Source organism: Mustelus asterias, chromosome 3 (assembly GCF_964213995.1).
Source record: "Mustelus asterias chromosome 3, sMusAst1.hap1.1, whole genome shotgun sequence".
NCBI lineage: Eukaryota > Metazoa > Chordata > Chondrichthyes > Carcharhiniformes > Triakidae > Mustelus > Mustelus asterias.
The window spans coordinates 35,772,944-35,800,788 of NC_135803.1; the positions used below are offsets into that span (position 1 = coordinate 35,772,944).

At 43.3% G+C, this 27,845-nt stretch overlaps 1 protein-coding gene and 1 pseudogene across 2 annotated transcripts in view; one reads left to right on the top strand and one right to left on the bottom strand.

Annotated features, from left to right (window-relative positions):
• dis3l2 (DIS3 like 3'-5' exoribonuclease 2) overlaps window positions 1–27,845 on the top strand; it is a 248,192-nt gene that overhangs the window by 188,161 nt on the left and 32,186 nt on the right. For both annotated transcript variants that reach the window (XM_078207700.1, XM_078207706.1), the window contains 2 exons: window positions 14,202–14,385; window positions 25,056–25,142. In XM_078207700.1, coding sequence (XP_078063826.1) covers window positions 14,202–14,385; window positions 25,056–25,142 — 271 coding nt within the window. The remainder of the gene's footprint in view (window positions 1–14,201; window positions 14,386–25,055; window positions 25,143–27,845) is intronic.
• LOC144492011 (U2 spliceosomal RNA) lies at window positions 2,633–2,774 on the bottom strand (annotated as a pseudogene).

A 27,845-nucleotide genomic window follows, 5' to 3' on the forward strand; every position in this document is an offset into this window, starting at 1 on the left:
AGGTGGTGGTCAGATAGAACCACTTAGCATCAGGGTACACATGGATGCAAACATTGTGCCTTCAGGTGATGTCATTGAGAGGCAGGAAGTAGATAGTAAGGTGAAGCATGGATTCTTCAGATATTTCAGAGATACAGGGCAATGTTATAAGCCAGGTCATAACCTTCACGGTATTTTATGAAGTCAGCCTAAACCATAAGTTTTGCACTTTGAATTTGGCTAGGGTAAGCATGAGATGTTTCACTTCAGGTATGATTCAAATGACCCACTAGGGAGCTTTATCAAACAAAGTTTATTTAAGAACACAACACACAGAAAATTATCAATAGCTTTTACCAATTAAAAACAAGAAAAAGAAAACAATTATGATATTGTATAAACCTTAACAACTAAATGCACTGTTCCAATACAAAAAACCTCCTTATAAACACTTGCCCCAGGTTTAGCACAGAAAATAAGAATACTGAAGTGTTTTTGCAGCTCAGCACTACCTGCTGTGAATTAGTCCTTTGGATAGAATTGAAACTCTGACTTCCCAGCCTTGTAACCTCCAGCAGACCTCGCGGTAGAGATAAAGCCACTGCAGGCGTCTCGCTTTTAGCCTGCAAACCACTTATAGCAAAGTTTTCACTCCAGAAAGGCAAGAAAAACTGCTTCCAACGTAGCAGAATTTCTGATAACAGGGAGAGAGAGACACACACACACTGCCTTCAGCCAGGAGTCCACACACCATCAAACTAAAACAGCAACCAGCAGCCCAAAACTGAAAGTATAAGAACTCTTGTCACCTGACATGTCAATCATTTTTCTCCCTAACAATTCAAAAGGATCGTAAACTCGCAAAACTCCAGGACATGGCATTAGGCCTAGATTAAAAATAAACAAAATCTCATTTAAACCATTTAGCAGCAATAAAAGGATATCTAAGCAGACAGGTCAGCAACAATGAAAAAAAACAAAGCTGCTTACAAACTGCAGAGAACATGATTTTTAAAAATACATAAAGGCACAGTGACATCACAGCAGAAAGAGAAGTCCTATGCACCATATCACAGGTGAGAGCAGCCATTAGTCAACATGTTTAAGTATTATCTATCTTCATAATGCTATCCACTGTTGTGGTAAAAGACTGAAACCACTCAAGTCTGTAAGTTGCAGTAATTGAGACTTTATTCACAGCTGTGCTTAGGAGATATAACCTGCTCCTACAGGGTGTCTGCCTGATGCAAAGGCTGCATAACTAATTTATATCTATTGATTATCATCCTTGTACTATAAAATCATAAACAGCATTATACAGGATGTTAGGTAGCAGTAATTTATCTAACTGAAGTCTCTGCTTCTTATCACACTTCAGTTTACCCATCCTGTGAGAGTCGTTAATTGTATGATTGTTACTTTCCCACGCCGGCATACTGAATAAATTGTATTAAGTTGATCTTTCTCTGCAACCTAGCTACGACTGCAACACTATATTCTGCCCCTCCCCGTTCCTTCTCCCCTCTGTATTCTATGAACGGAATGCTTTGTCTGTACAGCATGCAAGAAACAATACTTTTCACTGTATACCAATACATGTGACAAATCAAATCAAAATAACTAAAGTTGTTGATGCTCATTACTACATTTACCTACTTCAAAGCTGTTAATGTCGAATTATTTCAATTACCCCCACTTCAGTCCCTCCATTTGGACCCCGGTCAGGCACTACCTGGCCCATGTGGACCATTCCCAAGGTCCTCTGCTCACCAGGAGCACCAAGGATCCTACTAGAGACTAATGTGCTTTGAGTTGCTGCCCTACCATTCTCTTGCAGCTTTTCCCAAGTCCTGTTGACCGAAAATAGGCCCGGAACCATCACTTCATCAAATTGCAAAATCTTCATAAATGTTCCTAATTTTGTATTTCCTGGGAGGGAAGTGTCAGTAGCAATGAATATCAATATGTACCCTTCATTGGCCAGCATTACCATCTGTACTGCTTGGGATACCATTAGTCTCTGATAACAATGAATACAGAGACCAACTATTAAGAGCGCAACAGGCATAACTGCTGCTGTTACTCTTCTTCCAACCAGTCGTACTGCATTCTTACTATCCTGGCCAGATTACTGGTTGAGACTGCCAATTTCCTAGCCTTTCCTGTGACCAGAGTCACGTGCACCCGTCCCTTGGTGACTGATGATGGCTTTGTTCCAAAAAAATCACATGAGAAAAATCAGAGCCCTTTCCATTGCTACCCAAGCTGTTCAACCTGGGGTGTGGTCGATGTTTTATGTACTGTCCGACCATAAACTGAGGGCCATGTCTGCAAGATGAAAATCCTCTTCCATAAAGATGTCTGATCTGTAAGCAGAAGATGTGGTTATTATCAAACACCGATCTTCCATATTGGAATCTTATCCTGTCCATCAGAAGCGCGACTATGCAAGGGGAGGATTGGACTACCTTGAAGTTCCCTTTTTTTTTTGTTTCTATTCCAATTCAATCAAATCCAGTCCAATTCAGAGTCTCAACAAGTTGAGACATTCCCGATCCAACCTGACAAGACAGGGCTTTCACCTCCTGTCTTGGGCTTGATCTACATGATCCAAGCTGATTGGAGTAGGCATAGCTCCTCCTCCAAGGCTTGATCTAATTTGCATCTCAGCCAAAAGGCCGAGATGCCGCTTTTAAAAATTGCTTCAAATGAAGCTAAAATGTAACCTAATAACTTCAACCAAGCACAGCATGTCAATACTACACTTGATCTTAGCCAAAAGGCCGAGAAGCTGATGGGTTTCAGGATATTACAGGGGCAGATGCTGTAATGCTGTGATTCAATGTAACTGCCAGAATGGCGCACCTACCAATTTCCTTCCATCCCCAGGAATTTGAACATATATCCACCCTGGTATGTTCCGCTATTATGCTGTTGTGGTGTACTCACCAGAAATTTCATTGTGTCTCCCTTGCCTCCAGTACTTTGCAACTACTAACTAACTAATCCATATCATTCTTCTTGTAAGTTGAAACTTACAGGTCTAATTTCTCCACAGCCTGATATATTCATAGATTCCATGCTGTGCAGAAGGAGGCCATTCGGCCCATCAATTCTACACCGACTCTTCGACAGAGCATCCTACCCATGCCCTTTCCCCGTAACCTTATGTATTTACCCTGCTAATCCCCCTAACCTATACATCCTAGGACACTAAGGGACAATTTAGCATGGCCAATCCACCTACCCTGCACACCTTTGGACTGAGAGGAAACTGGAGCACTTGGAAGAAACCCACGCACATTGAGAATGTGCAAACTCCGTACCAACAATCACCCTGTGAGGCAGCAGTGCTAACCACTGTGCCACCATGCTGCCCAAATGTTGAGGTGCAGTACCAAATCTGGTTTAACATTATCTATCAACATGTCACATGCCATCCCCTTAGACTGTGAGTACTCATATTAATGATTTTTAACCCTCCAGCAATACCTTCCCCTGATCTTGAGTAGCTGTGATTTTATTTGGTTCCATGCACTGCGAATTGCATGTTGGCGCTTTGTTACCTCGCAGGCATAAGCGCTGTGACTTACGTTTTGCCCAATCAACCGATAAGGTCAAGATGAGGTTGGTTAAAATGTAGGTCACCTCCAGCATAAACATTGTAACGTCATGTTATATCACTTTGGGTTTCCTCTAATTATCCCATCTGGGGATGGTGACATGGTGGCTGGGAACTTAGTGGGTTTCTGATATCTGCACATTGATAAATTAAAACATCGTGTATTGCCACAAACAAATTGATTGCTAACATCTATACAACACTCTTGACAGTATTGCCCCTCCAATCCCGGTCCCCAGACAAATGGGGACACATTAGTCCATCCAGCATGGATAGACGATTGGTTAACTAACAGAAAGCAAAGAGTGGGGGTAAATGGGTGTTTTTCTGGTTGGCGATCAGTGACTAGTGGTGTGCCTCAGGGATCAGTGTTGGGATCGCAATTGTTTACGATTTACATAGATGATTTGGAGTTGGGGACCAAGGGTAGTGTGTCAAAATTCGCAGATGACACTAAGATGAGTGGCAGAGCAAAGTGTGCAGAGGACGCTGAAATTCTGCAAAGGGATATATATATATATAGTCTAAGTGAGTGGGCAAGGGTCTGGCAGATGGAGTACAATGTTGGTAAATGTGAAACCATCCATTTTGGTAGGAATAACAGCAAAGTGGACTATTATTTAAATGGTAAAAAATTGCAGCATGCTGCTGTGCAGAGGGACCTAGGTGTCCCGAGTTGAGAGGGTTGGCTTATGAGGAGAGACTGAGTATTCTGGGGCTATATTCATTGGAATTCAGAAGAATGAGGGGAGATCTTATAGAAACATCAAAGATTATGAAGGGAACAGATAAGATAGAAGCAGGGAAGTTTTTTCCACTGGAGTGAAACTAGAACTCGGGAGCAAGGCCTCACAATAAGGGGGAGCAGATTTAGGACTGAGTTGAGGAGGAACTTCTTCACACAAAGGGTTGTGAATCTGTGGAATTCCCTGCCAGCAAAGCAGTTGAGGCTACCTGATTGAATGTTTTTAAGGCAAGGATAGGTAAATCTTTGAACAGTAAAGGAATTAAGGGTTATGGTGAGCGGGCGGGTAAGTGGAGCTGAGTCCACGAAAAGATCAGCCATGATCTTATTGAATGGCTGAGCAGGCTCAAGGGGCCAGATGGCCTACTCCTGCTCCTAGTTCTTATGCCGTAATGTTCATTCCTGTGTTGGAAACAGATAACAGCATTGTCCCCACACCCAAGCTGGTGTTGTCCACTCCTTTTATCTCCACTCTTCCAGCCGTGTCCTTAGTATAAAAGGTCGGGGCAAAGTTATTCGAGTCGGTCTGTCCCCTTTTTGATAATATAACCTGAATAACACGATGACTACTGGTATTGACTTCCATCAGAAATCCCAACACTTGATTTCCTTTTCCATTCTCCGCTCCCTCGAGATAGCTGCACATACTGTCCTGGATCCAGATAGGTTGCTTTATTGATTCTCACAGTTGCCACCTCCCATGCTGCTGCTGTTAAGATTACTATTGCTGCTGTTCTTCAGCAGATTGCCATTGCTCTGAGGATTTGTCTGAAACAAAATAGTTAAGCAAGCTGCTGGTTGCTTTCCTGCTGTCAGAAACAGACTGTGAGATATAAGGTTTCACCTGTGACAAATAATCCCAAGCATACACACGTGTCTCTAGTCATCATCATCATCCAGTAAGGTCCTTGCTACCGTGGGGTAGATTCAGATCATTTTGGTGCCCCCTTAATCATAATTTTATCCTCTACATCTGGCATGTCCTGGGCAAAACTACTTCCCCTTACTTCTTCCCAGGTCCACTACCTCCTGCTGATGTATCACCCCGGATCTCAATTCCTTAAGCTGTCTACAGAACTCTACAATGCCCCTTCTTATCATATCTTTCAATGGCCAGTATCTTCACTTCCGGGCAGTTCCCTCTGGGAGGCGCATAACTCTGCCTGTGGTCATGGTGCTACTCCTGTGTTCCTAATTGTTGTATCTTGTAAGTGTATTAATATGATCATGGATACATTCACCTATCCTTTCCTTATTCTCCATTTACCTGAATCCATCTTGTGGTAAATTATTAAGTATTATTTTGTTCTCCTTGACCTTCAAATTGTCTCAACCAAAAATTCATTTTATACTCTCTCGCCATGATCATCTTAAAATTCTCTTAAAGTTAGTTTCCCCATTGCCTTGATTTTTCTGGAAAAAAAATGTTTTCTTATTCCTCAGGCCATATTGACCATTTTATGTCAAAGGGTCTCTGACATGAGATTTTATCTTGTCTTCCCCCTGTACAGTTTCAATGTCTCTGCTGATGGCCAGATTATCAAATTCAATTCCCTTAAAGGTTTATGTGTTGTGTCCTTTTTCCCTAATTTTATTTTGTATTTCCTCGTACCATTTTACATCTGCAATAGCAACTATCTTATCTTATCCAGTTTCTCTGGGAAGATTTTACAGTCCAATAAATTGATATATTTGAAACAGAAATCAAACACTCCTATTTGATTCCAGATATTAGCATGTGTTGATTCTTTGCTTTCTTTTCCTTGAGCAATGTTTCATTTTCTCAAAGATAACCCACTAAATTATTGTACCTGAATTTTTCAATTTTAAGATTATCTGAATAGTGTTGTTGAGCTGCCTTCTTTAACTCTGCCAAAAGTTTCGAAACAAAGCACAAGGGTCTATTGTGTTTTGGTGGAATGGATTACTTCATCAGCCTAACAATTCAAGCTGCTATCAGAAGGAGTTAAGTCACTGTTTTCAAAGACTGATTCTCTCTATTATACTTCTGTAGGCAAGACTGATTCAAACTGCCTCTTGTTCCTTTAATAATTGTCCCCTTTCCAGAGTCTGCTGCCCTACCTCTGATTTCCCTGACTGATGCATATCAAGGTAACATTTACACAGAATCACTATTCCTTTCTCCTTTTTTCCCTTTTGTCTGTCTCTCTTACACTTGTCTGGGGTCCATGCTGGATTCCAGCCTCCCTTAGTCATTTTACTTTCGATTTTTTTGGTCAAATAACCAGTGAGTGACCCAAGTCCACAATCTAAATTTCTGTCATGGCTAATGTGCTGTTGATGGTTTGACTACTATTATTGCCTTACTAGGAAATGGGCCACTCCCCACCCCATGGTTTTTTTTTCCCCCTCCACTGAAAACTAGGAAACAGGATACTGTTTTACCACTTTTTCTCACTGCACTGGACACTCATTTTCTCATTACACCAGACGCACCAGTTTTCCCACTACACCAGACGCACTGGTTGTCTGACTACATCGGACGCACTGGTTTTCCCGTTACATCGGACATACTTGTTTCTCACTACATCCGACGCGCGGTTGTCTCACTACACCAGACGCACTGGTTTTCCCATTACACCAAACGCACTGGTTTTCCCACTACAGCAAACGCACTGGTTTTCCCACTACACCAGACGCACTGGTTTTCCCACTTCACCAGTCGCACTGGTTTTCTCACTACACCAGACGCACCGGTTTTCCCACTACACCAGACGCACCGGTTTTCCTACTCCACCAGACGCACCGGTTTTCCTACTCCACCAGACGCACCGGTTTTCCCACTACACCAGTCGCACTGGTTTTCCCACTACACCAGTCGCACTGGTTTTCCCACTACACCAGACGCACCGGTTTTCCCACTACACCAGTCGCACTGGTTTTCCCACTACACCAGACGCACCGGTTTTCCCACTACACCAGACGCACCGGTTTTCCCACTACACCAGACGCACCGGTTTTCCCACTACACCAGACGCACCAGTTTTCCCACTACACCAGACGCACCGGTTTTCCCACTACACCAGACGCACCGGTTTTCCCACTATACCGACGCACCGGTTTTCCCACTGCACCAGACGCACCAGTTTTACCACTGCACCAGACGCACTGGTTTTCCCACTACACCAGATGCACCGGTTTTCCCACTACACCAGACGCACCGGTTTTCCCACTACACCAGACGCACCGGTTTCCCCGCTACACCAGACGCACCGGTTTCCCCGCTGCACCAGACGCACCGGTTTCCCCGCTGCACCAGACGCACCGGTTTCCCCGCTACACCAGACGCACCGGTTTCCCCGCTACACCAGACGCACCGGTTTCCCCGCTACACCAGACGCACCGGTTTCCCCGCTACACCAGACGCACCGGTTTCCCCGCTACACCAGACGCACCGGTTTCCCCGCTACACCAGACGCACCGGTTTCCCCGCTACACCAGACGCACCGGTTTCCCCGCTACACCAGACGCACCGGTTTCCCCGCTACACCAGACGCACCGGTTTCCCCGCTACACCAGACGCACCGGTTTCCCCGCTACACCAGACGCACCGGTTTCCCCGCTACACCAGACGCACCGGTTTCCCCGCTACACCAGACGCACCGGTTTCCCCGCTACACCAGACGCACCGGTTTCCCCGCTACACCAGACGCACCGGTTTCCCCGCTACACCAGACGCACCGGTTTCCCCGCTACACCAGACGCACCGGTTTCCCCGCTACACCAGACGCACCGGTTTCCCCGCTACACCAGACGCACCGGTTTCCCCGCTACACCAGACGCACCGGTTTCCCCGCTACACCAGACGCACCGGTTTCCCCGCTACACCAGACGCACCGGTTTCCCCGCTACACCAGACGCACCGGTTTCCCCGCTACACCAGACGCACCGGTTTCCCCGCTACACCAGACGCACCGGTTTCCCCGCTACACCAGACGCACCGGTTTCCCCGCTACTTCAGTTTACCCTGGAAACAATTTCGATATTTCCTTCCTTTTAAACTTGTGTTATTTTTCAGTATCCAATCTCAAAATTGTCCTTTTTTATTGTGTCAGAAACAACTCTTTAAACTATACATGAAGTTTTTAACCCAAGATCAATCCAATACAGGATTGGTCATAATTATATCAAATATCACAAATTCCACTCAACCCTATTGAATTAAAACAATCTAATTCTCACAAGATTAAAATCCCACATATTTATCAGAAATAGCCTGGAATTATAATTCTGGCCAGCAGCACAATGGCACAGCGGTTAGCACTGCTGCCTCACAGCGCCAGGGACCCGGGTTCGATTCCCGGCTTGAGTCACTGTCTGTGCGGAGTCTGCACATTCTCCCCGTGTCTGCGCGGGTTTCCTCCGTGTGCTCCGGTTTCCTCCCACAGTCTGAAAGTCATGCTGGTTAGGTGCATTGGCCATGATGAATTTTCTCCCTCAGTGTACCTGAACAGGCGCTGGAGTTTGGCGAATTTTCACAGTAACTTCATTGCTGTGTTAATGTAAGCTTACTTGTGACACTAATAAATAAATAATAAACATGATTGCAGGTTCATGACATGGAAAAAACTTTAATAATTACACTTCCTTTTTGTTAGCTTTTTGACTTAAATGACTGAAACTACTATCACATAATCACAATGTCAGACAGAAAAATATTAACGCTTGAAGCGCACAAACATTCACACACAAATAAAGTGCTTTAAAACAACGCTAACCAAAATAAATTATGTCCGCGCTGTGGTGATGCTTGCTTTAAACTTCTGAAATGCCTGTAATTAAAACTCAAGACAAGGTTAACTTAAAAAGAACTTAACATATTTGCCCAATACAATAATAAAACAAACCTATGAACATCCACATAAAACAAAAGCAACTCACAGGTTCTCACAGCTCTTAAATTTCAGCAGTTAATTCTCAGCATTCTCTTGCAGCTGCAGGTTCTTAAAGAGAAGGAACATTACAAACTCAAATACCTCACTAAAACTTTCACTGCAGTCCCACAAATCCGCAATTAAACCTTATTTTAAATTAACATAGACACACACAGTAATCGCATTTACACTTTCATAATTCCATACAACCCTAGAAATATGAACTCCTACAATGAGATAAACCCAAAGTGTGAAAAGCATCCATAGATCCTGAGATCCAGAGAAGAGAAGAAAAATCAAATGAAAGTTTTAACTGATTTAAAATTTCAATCACACTACAAATGTATACAAACACTAAACAAGCAAGAAAAACAACATATAAGACAGAACTACAGGGCTTAACAAGTTAGATGACACAAGAACAGTATCTAAAGACATACAAAGAATCACATTTAGACAGGAAAAGGATTTATATCTCAACAAAATACACCAATATTTGTGCACAAGTTATTTATTTCATTTTGTTGCTTTTTCACACAGTGAGCTATGAACTTAATTTCTTTCTTTCTCCTGCCTTTCTTGACCTTGTGGCTGGAAGGGATTTAGAGAGACGGATTGTTTCATGGTTCATTCAGGCACACAAGCAGCAGGTGTGCCATCTTGCTGAAAAGGGAGCTCACCTCCTGTAACTACTGGGACTAATGCCTGTTGTTTTCCCAATTCTCCTTTTAACACCAATATCTAAAACTTTACAAGCTTCTCTGTGAGGCTGCTTAACTGCTTCCCTTAAAGCTCTTCTGGCATCACACAAATCAGAGGCATGAGCCACTCATTTATCATGTTACTTTCTGTGAGCTCCTGCCTGAGTAGTTGTACCTCAACCAAGACAGCTCCTGCAAGCAAACTGGACATACTCTGCTGTTGTAATGTTGTAGCTGACTGCTCAGCTCCTAACCCTAAAATATGAACCTGCCTCTCTAAACCATCTACCTCCGGATCTTTCTGCTGAATTGCTTTCTCAAATTCTCCATTTCCTCCTCATTCTTTTTCAAAACCTCATCAATTTTCTAAGCATGGTAATATTTCTCCAAAAGCCAAAACACCCATTGCCTTTTCAGATCAACTTCTTCGCTCCAACTGTCTTATTGCTGCACTCTCAGATTTGTATACTGGTTGAGTTCCTTAAACTGACCCACCGGCTTCCTGTTTCACATAGAATCATATAATCCCTACAGTGCAGAAGGAGGTCATTCGGCCCACCGAGTCAGCACTGACCACAATCCCATCCAGGTCCTCGACCCCATAACCCCATGCATTTACCCGAGCTAGTCCCCACGACACTAAGTGACAATTTAGCATAGCCGATCCACCTAACCCGCACATCTTTGGACTGTGGGAGGAAACTGGAGCACCCGGAAGAAACCCACATAGACATGGGGAGAACGTGCAGACTCCGCACAGACAATGATCCGAGGCCGGAATTGAACCTGGCGCTGTGAGGCAGCAGTGCTAACCACTGTGCCAACATGTCGCTGACTGCCCTATCTAATGGTTGGTAAATGAACATATTCCCCGTGTTCTGCTGTCAGCAGTTGATCCAGTACCAATGTCTGATATTAAGATGATCCTGTCAACTACATCAAAAAAATGTGGTAAAAGATTGAAACCACTCAAGTCTGTAAGCTGCAGTAGCTGAAACTTTATTCAGAAACATGCTTGGGTACATTATTTGTTCCAACAGGGTGCCTGCCTGATACAAAGGCTGCATAACATGTTTATATCTTTTGGTTATCACCCTTACACTATAAGATCCTAATAAACAGCATGATACAGACTGCAGCTGTAATATAACTAACTGAAAGCCCAAGTCTGTGCTTCATGTCATACTTTTGTTACTCATCCTGTGAAGGTCATTAAGTTTGTGATTGTTACTTTCCCACACTACCATGCTGAGAAAAGCTCTAGTAACTCATTTCAAAGCTGTTAATGCTCAGAACTACAGCTCGTGTCTCCCAAGCAGGAGACTTCTTGGAGGTCCCCAGGAGCAGGGAATTGCTCTTCAGATGCTCAGACTTCCCAGACAACTCTCCTGGAGTTAATCTGTCAGAACTTCAAAGGAGTCTGAACGCATAATTTAGGGGCTACGTCCAGTCTCTGATGAGCTGGAGACCAGAAGATCTGGGCCAGTGTTTCAGGCTGATGACCTTTTGTCAGAATGAAAGTTCATCAGCTGGAAATGTAAACTCTCTCTCTCTCTCTCTATTTGTTCGAGCGATATTTATTTTTAGTAAAAAAGCAAGTAACAAACTCTACAGAGAGAAAGGGATTTTTTAGGAAAATGCTGAGACTAGTTGTCTTCAATTCCTGTGCCATATGGGAACTCCAGGAGTTCGCGTGTTCTGGATGACCATATGTGCAGAAAATGTCTTCAGTTACTCAAATTTGAGTTCAGGAGTTTCTGAGCTTGAAGAGTGGCTGAGGTCATGCAGAGCTGACGGGAAGCTGAGAGATTCCTGGAGCGCATGTTCCAAGAGGTGGTCACCCTGCAACTACAGAGAGTTCAGGGTAGCCACCCAGTAAGACAAAGAAGTAGGCAGTGTAGAAATACTCCCTGAACATGGCATGTTCAAACTGGTTTTTAGTGCTGAATACCAGTGAGGGTGACAAGACCTTGTTGAGAAGTGCAGTCCACTTCAAAGCCTACTGCAAAATTATAGACATTCAATAGTCACAGGGGATAGAGAGGCATCATTGTAACCACTGACTTGAGTCCCACATGGTATGTTGCTTCCTGGTGCCTGGGTAAAGAATGTTACTCGGAGGCTGCAGGACATTTTGTGGGTGAAAAGGGGAACAGCCAGAAGTCATGACCCATGTGGAAAAACCAATGACACTGGAAGAAAAGCATCGGGATCCTGCAGTCAGAGTTTCAGGAGCTATGGGAAAAATTAAAAGCAGAACTCAAATGTGGTAATTTCTGAATTATATTGGGGGTGAGTAGAGAAATAGGATCACATAGAATAATGTGTGGCTGGCAAGATAGTGCAAAAATGAAAGCCTTCAGATTCCTAGGGCGGAATGGACCTGTTCAAGGTGGGCAAGTTGCACCTCAATACTGCTGAGACCAATGTCCTTGCAGAACCATAGAATCTACGCCACAGAGACAGGAACTTCGGCCCAAACTGGTCCATGCTGACCAAAATGCCCATCTAAGATTAAGAAGTGCTGCGGAGCAGGATTAAAACTCATTTAGCAGAAGGACAACCATTAGGATGGAACATTAGAGAGGAGAAATAAGTCCTCTGCACTGGGAAAGGAAACTATTACCAGATTAAAGAATAGTTCAGAAATAGAAAATAATTTGGGGTTTGGAATGCACATTGTGTGATAGTTTAGTGAGCTGCTAAGTTGCTACATGGGACGATGATAATGGCAATAACCGAGGCCTTCCTCAAAGAACAGGGACTGTGAACATGATATTTTTGGCTATGTGTTATTCAAGGAAGATAGGGACAAAAAGTAGTGCGAGTGGTGGCAGTATTTATCAAAGAATGATGTAGTTGAGGGATTGAAGAAAAAGTCTATTTGATTAGAATTAAGGAATCAGATAGATGGATTCCTGATCGGTAAGGGAATTAGGGGTTATAGGAATCAGGCGGGTAAGTGGAACTGATCCACTTCAGATCAGCCATGATCTTATTGAATGGTGGGGCAGGCTCGAGGGGCTAGATGGCCTACTCCTGCTCCTATTTCTTATGTTCTTATAATGGAGCTGTTGTGAGACTTGGTGATTACTACAACTCACCTGAAAATGGGGAAGAGGATAGAGAAGCAAATTTGCTGGCATATTGCGGAAAGTTCTAAGAACTACAACGTAGGGATAATGTGAAACTTTAAAATAGACTGCGATAATAACAGTGTAAAAGTCAAAGATAGGGAGGAGTTCGTGAAAAGTGTACGAATGAGATTTCTTGATCAGTGTATTTCCAACCTGATGAAGAAGGAAGCAGTTCTCGTTCTGATGAGTGAAGTAGGCCAAATGGAGAATTTGGGGAACAGTAATCATATCATCAGATTCTGAACAGTTATGGGCTAGGACAAAGTACAATCAAGCTGAAAAGTACTTAACAAAAGGACGGCTAAAGTACTGAAGGGATATTAAAAAAGAGAATAAGAGGAGCAAAGAGAGAGTATGAGTGTAGATTAGCAACCTACATAAAAGGGAACCCTAAAGTTTTTTATATAAATACATGGGAAAAGGAAGGGTGAGGCTGATTGGGGATCATGAAGCTAGGGTGAATGGCTGAGGTACTAAATGAATACTTTGTATCTGTCTTCACTAGAAACTGGTCACGGGCATTCAGCCTCTGATCTTCGGGTAAGCGTTCTCCAAAGCGGCCTTCACGACACACGACAGCGCAGAGTCGCTGAGCAGAAACTGATAGCCAAGTTCCGCACATATGAGGACGGCCTAAACCGGGATCTTGGGTTTATGTCACACTATCAGTAACCCCCAGCTTGCCTCCTGGACTTGCAGAATCTCACTGGCTGTCCTGTCTGGAGACAATACACATTTCTTTAACCTATGCTTAATGCTCCCTCCACTTACATTGTCTGTATCTTTAAGACCTGGTTGGCTGTAGAGATTCGCATTCTAATCAGTATTGTATGCCCTGTCTGAGAGCAGATATCCACTCCATCTGACGAAGGAGCAGCGCTCTGAAAGCTAATGGCATTTGCTACCAAATAAATCTGTTGGACTTTAACCTGGTGTTGTTAAAACTCTTACTGTGTTTACCCTAGTCCAACGCCGGCATCTCCACATCTTCACTAGAGACTGCCATTGCAGCAGTAAATGAGGGGCAGTATTTGTATGAAGTCTTTCACTTATTATCAATGACAATGTGAGATCAGTTACATGTTGCATTTTTATTACCTAAAAATGTTTTGATCTTTCTAGATTAATAGAAGAGTTCATGTTACTGGCAAACATGGCAGTAGCCCACAGAATCTACAGATCATTCCCTGAACAAGCTTTACTGCGTCGACATCCACCACCACAAACAAATATGCTCGATGACCTGACTACACTCTTTGAACAATTGGGAATTGAGCTTGACTTCAGTACTGCAGGCACATTGCACGTAAGTTTACAGAAAAAAACTGTCACAAAACTAGATGATGGTTGAATGATGGGCTTCTGCCTATAATTAAAAAGAGTTGTAAAGTGGTAATTAAAAAATTGCCATGAATGATGTTTCATTTGTATTTCTAATTGGTTAAATATAATTGTAAATGTAAAGTTTTGCCTGTATACTTTTAAGTGACCTTCCATAGGATTGTCAACTCTTGACTGACAAATTCCTGGAGGTCTAAGCATGTGATATCTAGTCATGTGACATCCAATCACATAACATTTGAACATTGTTTGCAAATATTATTGTTATTGTCCCACAATTTTTACCACAACCTACTGTTACAATCACAGCTGATAATACTGAGCAAGTCAGATCCCAGGGTGAAACCGAGCTTAATAGTTCCTAACTTTGTCTTTTTTAGAAACCATGGAGGAAAGTTATTGAACAACTTCACAGGAGTTTACTGATGAATTTTTAACATAAAGAATAAACATTTATTAAACAAGGAAAAATTACCTATATTACACCAGACAAATAGGTTGGAAATATTATGGAACAAAAAAAAATCCAAACCTCACACTATTTCTTTAGTTCCAGCAATACTATTATAACCACAATAACCCAGTGAAGATTTACCCCTATCTTCATGCCAAGGAATCTTGCTTAGCCTGGCTCAGTCGTAAATGGTTTTCTTTTGGCAGATTTCTGAACATTGACTGGATACTTTTTCCCCAACTGGTATCTCTCCCTGACACGCCTAAAAGTTGCACTCTAAGCTCATTATTACTTCAGCTTTAAAGCAAACATGAGTTCCCTAAACTCAATTCCCCAGCAACCTGCAGTATACCTTATCAGAGAGCTAACAACTTATGTTTTCACTCTCTGACATACACATGCTGAACTTCTTTTCAACCTTTCCCCTCTGTTTCTGTGTATCACTAGGCAACAGCACAGTTTTGTTTACTTTGGTTTGTTCCCCAAATCATTAAATTACTCACCCTGTTGTAACCCATCACTTCACGGGTTGTAAAACCTCATTAAAAATGCATGTGTACAAACAAATCCAGAAAACCTGACCGAGTTTGGTAGGAGTCCGTCAAACTTCCAGGTACCATTCTTACTAAAAAAACTAAATGAATTGGAAACCATGTTCCACCTTTCTTAACACACAAGTGTCAATATAAATTAAACTTAAAGTTTGTTTAATATTGTTTCTAGCACTATCCTTGGTCATGCATACAATTTGTGAAACTTGGATTGCAGTTTAATCCTCATAATTAATTACACATGATAGTAGATGTTGGCACTTGAGATAGTAAGTTCTTTCAAAATCAGACAATCAGTTTCTCTGTTAATCGAGAACAGAATCAATGCTCCATTATTTCAATAGCTAACTGGAAGTGAAACTTGAGAATTAGTGCAGGTGAATCCAGATTTCCAAATTTCTGCCAGTAAGGCTGCTGCATATTTTCTGAAATTGTCAGTATAGTCGATACTAAAGGCTCCTTATGTGCTTGTGTAACTGTTTTCACTAAAGTTGCTAGGGCATGTTTTAGTACCCAGTTCATTCTAAATAGTGACATCTGCCATTAGGGCCCTGAAAAACAAATTCCATTAAGATCAGGAAAGTGAAAATCCCATTTGGGGCAGGGAATTAATATATCATTGGGCATTCCATAGCTGCAATTTGGATTCATCTCTGACCCACAAAAAGTGAAAGTACATAGCCGCAAACCTCAAATACGAAGTACTTTTTTCCTAGGGTCTACAATCTGGGAGGATTGACAACCTATTAGGTGGTCAACATGCAGGGATTTGTTTTATGACTGTCTAAATTTTTGTCAAATATTTAGAACTGTTTCTTGCAAACAATAATGAATATCTCAGCCAAAAGTGGAAGAAACAGCATAGAATCAAAAAATCATACAGCACAGAAGGAGGCCATTCAGACCATCGAGTCTGCACCGACCCTATATCCATAATCCCATGCATTTACCCTAGCGAGACCCCTGACACTAAGGGGAATTTAGCATGGCCAATCCACCTAATCCTCACACCTTTGGACTGTGGGAAGAAACTGGAGCACCAAGAGGAAACCCACGCAGACATGGGGAGAATGTGCAAACTCCACACAGACAGTGAATCGAACCCATGTCCCTAGTGCTGTGAGGCAGCAGTGCTAACCACTGTGCCACCGTACTGCCCTTCCTTTTATTTGATTAGAATTTGAATATATATTTGAAACATCCCTGATCAGGTTGCATGAGATTTCCTTTGGTGACTCGAAGTTTTAAGCACTAATCTTTTTGATTTTATTTGTTTATTGTTGTCAGATGTATTAGTATACAGTGAAAAGTATTGTTTCTTGCATGCTATACAGACAGCATATCGTTCAAAGAGAAGGAAATGAGAGAGCGCAGAATGTAGTGTTACAGCCACAGCTAGGGTGTAGAGCAGTGGTTCCCAAAGGGTGCGGCGCGCCTCACAGGTGTGGCGAGAGAGGATGGCAAGTGTGGCGGGAAGATTCAAGGACAATCAAAGAAACATTTAAACATGGTTTAAACAAGCATTGTTTTATACTTTCTGGATGTCCCATGATATTATAAAGTAGTTGTCTTCTATGTTATGAATCAAGCATTGCTAGGAGTTGTTTCTTTTTGTTTTTGAATATATTTCTTATCAATAAAAAATTCAGTGTGGCGTGAGCAAATTTTTATTCCGAAAGTGCGGCCCAGTCAAAAAAGTTTGGGAACCACTGGTGTAGAGAAAGATTAACTTAATGCAAGGTAGCGCCCATTCAAAAGTCTGACGACAGCAGGGAAGAAGCTGTTCTTGAGTCGGTTGGTACATGACCTCAGATTTATCTTTTTCCCAACGGAAGAAGGTGGAAGAGAGAATGTCCAGGGTGTGTGGGGTCCTTAATTATGCTGGCTGCTTTGCCGAGGCAGCTGGAAGTGTTGACAATCAATGGATGGGAGGCTGGTTTGTGTGATGGATTGGGCTACATTCACATTTGTAGTTTCTTGTGGTCTTGGGTAGAGCAGGAGCCATACCAAGCTGTGATACAACCAAATCTGCTCTTTAAGGACATGTTCTATTTGGCTGGTGATGGTTGTTTTTCATCTTGAGTTGTCATGTGAAGGGTTGATTTTGACTGCACGTGCAGAAGTGAGTCAAAACAATGAACATAGTCAAATAAATTTCATATTTGTTCAGAAAATCCAAAATTTGGATATATTTAACATAAACAATGATGCTTCTTATGTTGTTAAAAATATGGTGTTTGTACTATTTGGCTGTTTCCTTTTAAGTCACAGTGACGAAGGAGCAAATCATTCCTGAAAGTACTTTGACAATGTATGCCCCATTCAAGCTGGCATCTCTGAAATTAAACATAAAAGTATCGGATTTGAAATGAATTCAAACTTAATGTTAAGGAAAAAGGAAAACAACCAAAAGGGGGAATGTTATTTTAAAATAGCATTCCCCATCCATCCCCTAAACGTTTCTCTTTGAAACCAGAGCTACTGAAGACCGCATTTGTGGTCTGCAATTCAGACATGAAACTGTCAGTTGTTCAAGCTGGATAATGGAGATCAATCAATCTGTCAATAAAGCTATTAATGCATTATCTTTAGCAACTTCAGAGAGATTACAGATGCCAAACTAAATAATAAACTGGATGCGAGAAACAGAAATTGCAGAGAAAGATAAAAACATCTCATTACATTTAAAGATATAAACTGAAAATTATCCTCTGACCGGAGGACCGGATATAATTTCTTCCTCTTACTGAAACTATAATAACTAGCTTAAACCACTAGGATTGTGGCATCCTAATGTTGAATACAGTTATAACTTATTCCCCAGATAATGCTGATTTTTAAAAATCTGTTCATGGAATGTGGGCATTACTGACTAGGCCAGCATTTATTGCGTATTACTAATTGCCCTTGTGAAGGTGGTGGTGAGCTGCCTTCCTGAACTGCGTAAGAAGTTTAACAACACCAGGTTAAAGTCCAACAGGTTTATTTGGTAGCAAAAGCCACACAAGCTTTCGAGGCTCTGAGCCCCTTCTTCAGGTGAGTGGGAATTCTGTTCACAAACAGAACTTATAAGACACAGACTCAATTTACATGAATAATGGTTGGAATGCGAATACTTACAACTAATCCAGTCTTTAAGAAACAAAACAATGGGAGTGGAGAGAGCATCAAGACAGGCTAAAAAGATGTGTATTGTCTCCAGACAAGACAGCCAGTGAAACTCTGCAGGTCCACGCAACTGTGGGAGTTACAAATAGTGTGACATAAATTCTGATTCTAGGATCGCATGATAAAGACTCAGGAGGAAAAAAGCAGAAATATTTATGTGAAATAGTGTGACATAAACCCAATATCCCGGTTGAGGCCGTCCTTGTGTGTGCGGAACCTGGCTATCAGTTTCTGCTCCGCGACTCTGCGCTGTCGTGTGTCGCGAAGGCCGCCTTGGAGAACGCTTACCCGAATATCAGAGGCCGAATGCCCGTGACCGCTGAAGTGCTCCCCAACAGGAAGAGAACAGTCTTGCCTGGTGATTGTCGAGCGGTGTTCATTCATCCGTTGTCGCAGCGTCTGCATAGTTTCCCCAATGTACCATGCCTCGGGACATCCTTTCTTGCAGCGTATCAGGTAGACAACGTTGGCCGAGTTGCAAGAGTATGTACCGTGTACCTGGTGGATGGTGTTCTCACGTGAGATGATGGCATCTGTGTCGATGATCCGGCACGTCTTGCAGAGGTTGCTGTGGCAGGGTTGTGTGGTGTCTTGGTCACTGTTCTCCTGAAGGCTGGGTAGTTTGCTGCGGACAATGGTCTGTTTGAGGTTGTGCGGTTGTTTGAAGGCAAGAAGTGGGGGTGTGGGGATGGCCTTGGCGAGATGTTCGTCTTCATCAATGACATGTTGAAGGCTCCGGAGGAGATGCCGTAGCTTCTCCGCTCCGGGGAAGTACTGGACAACGAAGGGTACTCTGTCCACTGTGTCCCGTGTTTGTCTTCTGAGGAGGTCGGTGCGGTTTTTCGCTGTGGCGCGTTGGAACTGTTGATCAATGAGTCTAGCGCCATATCCTGTTCTTATGAGGGCATCTTTCAGCGTCTGGAGGTGTCTGTTGCGATCCTCCTCATCCGAGCAGATCCTGTGTATACGGAGGGCTTGTCCGTAGGGGATGGCTTCTTTAACGTGTTTAGGGTGGAAGCTGGAGAAGTGGAGCATCGTGAGGTTATCCGTGGGCTTGCGGTACAGTGAGGTGCTGAGGTGACCGTCCTTAATGGAGATGCGCGTGTCCAAGAATGCAACCGATTCCGGAGAGTAGTCTATGGTGAGCCTGATGGTGGGATGGAACTTGTTGATGTCATCATAGAGTTGTTTCAGTGATTGTTCACCATGAGTCCAAAGGAAGAAAATGTCATCGATGTATCTAGTGTATAGCACCGGTTGAAGGTCCCGTGCGGTGAAGAAGTCTTGTTCGAACCTGTGCATGAAGATGTTGGCATATTGAGGTGCAAATTTGGTCCCCATGGCTGTTCCGTGTGTCTGGATGAAGAACTGGTTGTTGAAGGTGAAGATATTGTGGTCCAGGATGAAGCGGATGAGATGTAAAATTGCATCTGGAAACTGGCAGTTGTTGGCGCTGAGCACTGAGGCCGTTGCAGCAATGCCATCGTCATGGGGGATGCTGGTGTAGAGTGCTGAGACATCCATTGTGACGAGGAGCGCTCCTGGTTCAACTGCTCCATGTGTGCCGAGTTTCTGTAGGAAGTCCGTCGTGTCGCGACAAAAGCTGGGGGTTCTTTGTACAATGGGTTTCAGGATGCCCTCGACATAGCCGGAGAGGTTCTCGCACAGGGTCCCATTGCCCGATACGATGGGACGGCCGGGTGTGTTTGCCTTGTGTATCTTCGGGAGGCAGTAGAGATCTCCAACGCGGGGAGTACGTGGGATGAGAGCACGGAGGGTGTTCTGAAGGTCCGGATCAAAGGTCTTGATCAGAGTGTTGAGTTGACGGGTGTGTTCTTTGGTCGGATCTGCAGGTAACTGTCTGTAGTGTTCCTCGTTGTTGAGTTGTCGGTACACTTCTTTGCAGTAATCCGTTCTGTTCAGTATGACGATGGCCCCTCCTTTGTCTGCTGGTTTGATGACAATGTTGCGGTTGGTCTTGAGAGCGTGGATGGCGTTACGTTGTGCTTGGGTGATGTTCGGGGCTGTCTTGTGAGTGCGGCTGATGAATTTGGTGTTGACGCACCTCCTGACGGCTTGGGCATACATGTCAAGTCGAGGGCAGCGGCCTTCCGGAGGAGTCCAATTCGACTCTTTCCTCTTCGGATGCACTGCGGATCTCTCTGTCGGCTGTTCCAGTTCATTGGCTGTCTCATTGTGTTCGTTGTTGGCCTCTTGGGGTTTGTGGAAGAACTCCCTCAGCCTCATTCGCCTGATGAATTCCTCTGTGTCTGCTGCGAGACTGATGGGGTCTATTTTGGTGGTGGGGCAAAAATTAAGCCCTCGGCTGAGAACTTCGATTTCATCTGGTTGAAGTGTGTAGTCGGACAAGTTGACAATGGACTTCCCTGCAGTGGGACTGTTTCCTACTGTGGTACCGGGGGAGGCTTGGTTGCTGCTGGTGGTGATGCCGAGTTTCTCAAGTTTCCTGTTCTTGGTGTGCATGTAGATGGTGTAGTTCTTGGTTGCTGCTGGTGGTGATGCCGAGTTTCTCAAGTTTCCTGTTCTTGGTGTGCATGTAGATGGTGTAGTTCTTGGTTGCTGCTGGTGGTGATGCCGAGTTTCTCAAGTTTCCTGTTCTTGGTGTGCATGTAGATGGTGTAGTTCTTGGTTGCTGCTGGTGGTGATGCCGAGTTTCTCAAGTTTCCTGTTCTTGGTGTGCATGTAGATGGTGTAGTTCTTGGTTGCTGCTGGTGGTGATGCCGAGTTTCTCAAGTTTCCTGTTCTTGGTGTGCATGTAGATGGTGTAGTTCTTGGTTGCTGCTGGTGGTGATGCCGAGTTTCTCAAGTTTCCTGTTCTTGGTGTGCATGTAGATGGTGTAGTTCTTGGTTGCTGCTGGTGGTGATGCCGAGTTTCTCAAGTTTCCTGTTCTTGGTGTGCATGTAGATGGTGTAGTTCTTGGTTGCTGCTGGTGGTGATGCCGAGTTTCTCAAGTTTCCTGTTCTTGGTGTGCATGTAGATGGTGTAGTTCTTGGTTGCTGCTGGTGGTGATGCCGAGTTTCTCAAGTTTCCTGTTCTTGGTGTGCATGTAGATGGTGTAGTTCTTGGTTGCTGCTGGTGGTGATGCCGAGTTTCTCAAGTTTCCTGTTCTTGGTGTGCATGTAGATGGTGTAGTTCTTGGTTGCTGCTGGTGGTGATGCCGAGTTTCTCAAGTTTCCTGTTCTTGGTGTGCATGTAGATGGTGTAGTTCTTGGTTGCTGCTGGTGGTGATGCCGAGTTTCTCAAGTTTCCTGTTCTTGGTGTGCATGTAGATGGTGTAGTTCTTGGTTGCTGCTGGTGGTGATGCCGAGTTTCTCAAGTTTCCTGTTCTTGGTGTGCATGTAGATGGTGTAGTTCTTGGTTGCTGCTGGTGGTGATGCCGAGTTTCTCAAGTTTCCTGTTCTTGGTGTGCATGTAGATGGTGTAGTTCTTGGTTGCTGCTGGTGGTGATGCCGAGTTTCTCAAGTTTCCTGTTCTTGGTGTGCATGTAGATGGTGTAGTTCTTGGTTGCTGCTGGTGGTGATGCCGAGTTTCTCTCAAATCACCAGGCAAGACTGTTCTCTTCCTGTTGGGGAGCACTTCAGCGGTCACGGGCATTCGGCCTCTGATATTCGGGTAAGCGTTCTCCAAGGCGGCCTTCGCGACACACGACAGCGCAGAGTCGCGGAGCAGAAACTGATAGCCAGGTTCCGCACACACAAGGACGGCCTCAACCGGGATATTGGGTTTATGTCACACTATTTCACATAAATATTTCTGCTTTTTTCCTCCTGAGTCTTTATCATGCGATCCTAGAATCAGAATTTATGTCACACTATTTGTAACTCCCACAGTTGCGTGGACCTGCAGAGTTTCACTGGCTGTCTTGTCTGGAGACAATACACATCTTTTTAGCCTGTCTTGATGCTCTCTCCACTCCCATTGTTTTGTTTCTTAAAGACTGGATTAGTTGTAAGTATTCGCATTCCAACCATTATTCATGTAAATTGAGTCTGTGTCTTATAAGTTCTGTTTGTGAACAGAATTCCCACTCACCTGAAGAAGGGGCTCAGAGCCTCGAAAGCTTGTGTGGCTTTTGCTACCAAATAAACCTGTTGGACTTTAACCTGGTGTTGTTAAACTTCTTACTGTGTTTACCCCAGTCCAACGCCGGCATCTCCACATCATTCCTGAACTGCTACAGCCCATATGGTGTTGTAGGTACACCCACAGTATTGTTAGGAAGGGAGTTCCAAGATGTTGACCCAGAGACGGTGAAAGAATGGCGATACAGTTCTAAAAACTAGTATTGTGCTCTTGGTGATCATTAGTAGATGGATTCTGCACTTCCTTATTGGTGGCTTTGGAGATAGTTGGGGGCTTGTAAAATGCAGCAGCTAGCTTTCCCACCACATTCCTGTAAACCCCTGACTGGTATAAGATTTTATAAGGGGCAGTGAAGATATTAGCTGCCCACACACTCTTGAGACTATTGAAGCCCATAATGGCCTTGCTGCTGTTTTGCCCATGGCAGAAGGAGGTTCATGCCAAGTGGGTAGCATGGCAGCTTTAGCTGGTGTCAAGCAAATTGGGGGGACATTCTTTGCAGGCTCCTTGTACTTAGCAGAGGCAGCACTTAATTTGCCTGAGGGTGACTGCAAGGCGGCCATTCTTTCCCTGGGTGGGATTCACCAACTTTGTAGCTCCTCCTAACATCCAGCCTGATATTAATTATATTTTATCTGGATAGAAAGTAACTCAGTATATGTGAGTAATATCATAGAATCCCTCCTGTGCAGAAGGAGGCCATTCAGCCTATCGAGTCTGCACAGGCCACAACCCGGGCCCTATACCCATAATCCCGCACATCTTTGGACTGTGGGAGAAAACTGGAGCACCCGGAGGAAACCCATGCAGACACGGGGGGGAGAATGTGCAAACTCCACACAGACAGTGACCCCCAGGCCGGAATTGAACCCGGGTCCCTGGCGCTATGAGGCAGCAGTGCTAATCACTGTGCCACCGTGCCGCCCGTATCCCTATGCCTTGTTACTTGGCTTTTGGTTAGCCAAGTTGAACAACACTTCACCCAATATTGTGCTACAGTCCTGGTGGTAAAATGTTAATTCACTTAGTTTATTTAAGAAGATTCAAAGCAAACTAAATGAGGGAAATAGGCCTGGATCATTTGTGGATTGGTGATCATCGTCAGATTGCAACTGTGTTTGAGCTCAACACTGCTATGCATCTCTTGCTAGGTCAGCCAAACCCAGCTTTTCCAGAAAGGCAGAGCGCGGCATCCCTTGAAGGACACCATCACAGTGCTGTAGAGTCCAGCGGGTAGACAGGACATGCCCTCTTTCATGGCACTGTTTTAACGGTCCAGTGTGAATGTTAGTAAATAGGTAATGGACAAATGTAGTAGGATGTGTAGGGTTGCAGGGGGTCAGTGGCAGGTGGGTCGACGGGTAACTGGGTCAGGTCGGGTTGGGTGAAATAGCTGGCAGGAGGAGTAGTTGGATTGGGGGTGAGGGGGTGGATTGTCTGACTGCCGTTAGTTAGCCAGGAGTTACAAGCTAACATTTCCTGGGTAAGTCTTCAGGTACCACAGATCTGTCCAAAGTGTCCGATTCTGACAGAAGTCGCCAACTTTAGTTCAGAGTCAGAAACTTTCACAGAGAGTGTGTCATAAGTGCCTGGGAATTGCCCATTACAAGTTCAAACTTCTCAGGCAATTTCTACTGTGGTCAGCATGTCAGGACTTCCACACGGTGCTGATACTCATCTTGGGCTGTATGTCTGGCCTCTTATGGAGACCAGAAGATCTGTGCCTACATATTGAATCATTGACACAAGTGCAGACCCAATTCAATTTTTCCTTCATTTTGATCATAGGATCAGATGAAACTTCCAGTTATTACACAATGAAATTCTAATATCCACCTTTCATACAGCAAAGAACATAAGAACGAGGAGCAGGAGTAGGCCATCTGCCCCTCGAGCCTGCTCCGCCCATTCAAAAAGATCATGGCTGATCTTTTCGTGGACTCAGCCCCACTTACCCGCCCGCTCACCATAACCCTTAATTCCTTTACTGTTCAAAAATGTATCTATCCTTGCCTTAAAAACATTCAATGAGGTAGCCTCAACTGCTTCACTGAGCAGGGAATTCCACAGATTCACAACCCTTTGTGTGAAGAAGTTCCTCCTCAACTCAGTCCTAACATGACAGATCAAAGAAAATGATCCTAATCCTGTTTTGTGTATATATTTTCATTTTCTCACAAAAGCTCACTTTAAAATATCTGTACCTAATGTTTACTAATCATAAGAATATGTGAAATTGAACTTTAGATTAATTTTCACATGAAATTAAATGTTTTTCTGATTAGGTATATAGCTTACAGTTTGAGATGTCAATAATGGTCCAAAAGTAACTTTTTTCTTGCTGTTTTGTTAAACAGAAGAGCCTAAATAAAACTGCAGGGGAAGACCAATATTCTGACGCCAGGAAGGAAGTACTGACCCACATGTGCTCTCGACCAATGCAAGTAAGAGAGATTTAAATTTTATAAAGATTTCTTGTTTAGGCAAGAATAGCATATTAGTCTGCTAACAAAAACATAGATGATTCTCGACTTCAAGAAACATATGTGAACTCTGTTGCAACTGTAAATGCATGTAATGATAAGTACATTGTTACTTGGGGTTGAACTTTGTATTCTTAACTTTACCCATATTTTCATATGCCCATCCAACTTGAGAAATAACGTACTTTGTTCAAATGTAAGTTGATTGTATGAACAGAATGTTTGGTGAAAATTCTTTGTGTTGTACTGTGAAGCCTTGATCACAAAGGGTTGGGGTTTCACTTGGTCTTCTGAACCATTGTTAAGTTCTGTACAAGGTATTGCATTCCTAATTCTGATTGGAAGGGTTCACAAGAAAGGAATTTGCCCCAAAATGTACATAAATGTTTACTTCACTGCAGTTCACAATTAAATACTTATGCACTTATGACACATTGTAACACAGATGTAGAAAATGTGTTTGTAGCAAGGCTACAACCCGGGCCCTATTGCCATAATCATACTCGGTTTACTACTGAAAGATGCTAATGCTTATCCACAGAACATATTAGTTTGCCAAAAAGATGCTGTCGTTCATGGTTTGATGTCAAAATAACAGAGCATAAGAAGATGTCAGCTCGTTACCTTTCAGACTTAAATTTGATTGTCACAATTTAAATTGTCTCATTTAGTTGTGGAACTGTCAATATATCAGTGGCTATCTGCAGCCATGCTGGCAAGTTTGAAAAACTGATGAAATTGGACAAAAGCCAGACCCAAATTCTTGTTTCCCAATTTTGTAAATTCATCTGTTAGATCTATTTTTTTCAGTCTGTATCAATCATCTAGTAAGAAAGTAAAATCAAAATAAAATATATTTTTCAGAGCACAGAGGTTTTTCATGAACATTTTGATGTTCACATATTCTCCATTAAATGTTGCAGAAGCCATGGGACACAATTATATAATGTGGATATTCAGTCAGATCTATGATAGAGAACCATGGTGAAGCCAGCAGGACATTGTTCATTACAAACAACATTTTCAAAAATATATGACAGCTCATTTTTCATAAAACCATTCATTCAGCTTTTAGGCTGTTGTCTCACATTTGGCACTTGACTATAATTTTTCAGTGGTGCTGCTTCCATTGTTTTAATTAAGTGAAACATCCCTAGTGCTTTAAAAGTATTAAAAAATAATTTAAGATGGGGCTTATATGATATGATTTTTTAAGATAAGGATATTTTGAATCATGAAATTATGTGCCAGAACATTGTTGGGGTGTAAACTCCCTAGATATTTATTTCCTCTATATCTCTAGTGCTAACTGAATGGTTTTTAATGTTAAGTTAGTTTCTTTTCTTGCTTGATTTTATAAATGTATTAGTTCTATATGCTTACTTGAGACCTATTTATTGATTAGGTTTATTTATTTATACACAGTTGGCAGTTCTTTTTTAAGAACATAAGAAATAGGAGCAGGAGTAGGCCATCTAGCCCCTCGAGCCTGCCCCGCCATTCAATAAGATCATGGCTGATCTGAAGTGGATCAGTTCCACTTACCCACCTGATCCCTATAACCCCTAATTCCCTTACCGATCAGGAATCCATCTATCCGTGATTTAAACATATTCAACGAGGTAGCCTCCATCACTTCAGTTTACCCTTGTTTCTTATGTATTATCAAGTTAATTAGCTTCATAATCAAGTTTTTATTAAAATTAGAGTGCAGATAACACACTGAACACATACGTGTCACAAGTACAACATAGAACAGTACAGCACAGAACAGGCCCTTCGGCCCACAATGTTGTGCCGAGCTTTGTCTGAAACCCAGATCAAGCTATTTCCTCCCTATCATCCCGAAGTACTCCATGTGCCTATCCAATAGCTTCTTAAATGTTCCTAAAGTTTCTGACTCCACTATCCCTGCAGGCAGTCCATTCCACACCCCAACCACTCTCTGCGTAAAGAACCTACCTCGGACATCCTTCCTATATCTCCCACGATGAACCCTATAGTTATGCCCCCTAGTTACCGCTCCATTCACCCGAGGAAATAGTCTTTGAACGTTCACTCTATCTATCCCCCTCATCATCTTATAAACCTCTATCAAGTCTCCTCTCAACCTCCTCCGCTCCAAAGAGAAAAGCCCAAGTTCCCTCAACCTTTCCTCATAAGACCTACCCTCCAAACCAGGCAGCATCCTGGTAAATCTCCTTTGCACTCTTTCCAGTGTCTCCACATCTTGTAGTGAGGTGACCAGAACTGCACACAATATTCCAAATGTGGTCTCACCAAGGTCCTGTACTGTTGCAGCATAACCCCACGGCTCTTAAACTCAAACCCCCTGTTAATGAACGCCAACACACTATAGGCCTTCTTCACGGCTCTATCCACTTGAGTGGCAACCTTCAGAGATCTATGGATATGAACCCCAAGATCTCTCTGTTCCTCCACATTCTTCAGAACCCTACCTTTGACCCTGTAATCCACATTTAAATTTGTCCTACCAAAATGAATCACCTCGCATTTGTCAGGGTTAAACTCCATTTGCCATTTTTCAGCCCAGCTCTGCATCCTATCTATATCTCTTTGCAGCCTACAACAGCCCTCCACCTCATCCACTACTCCACCAATCTTGGTGTCATCAGCAAAGTTACTGATCCACCCTTCAGCCCC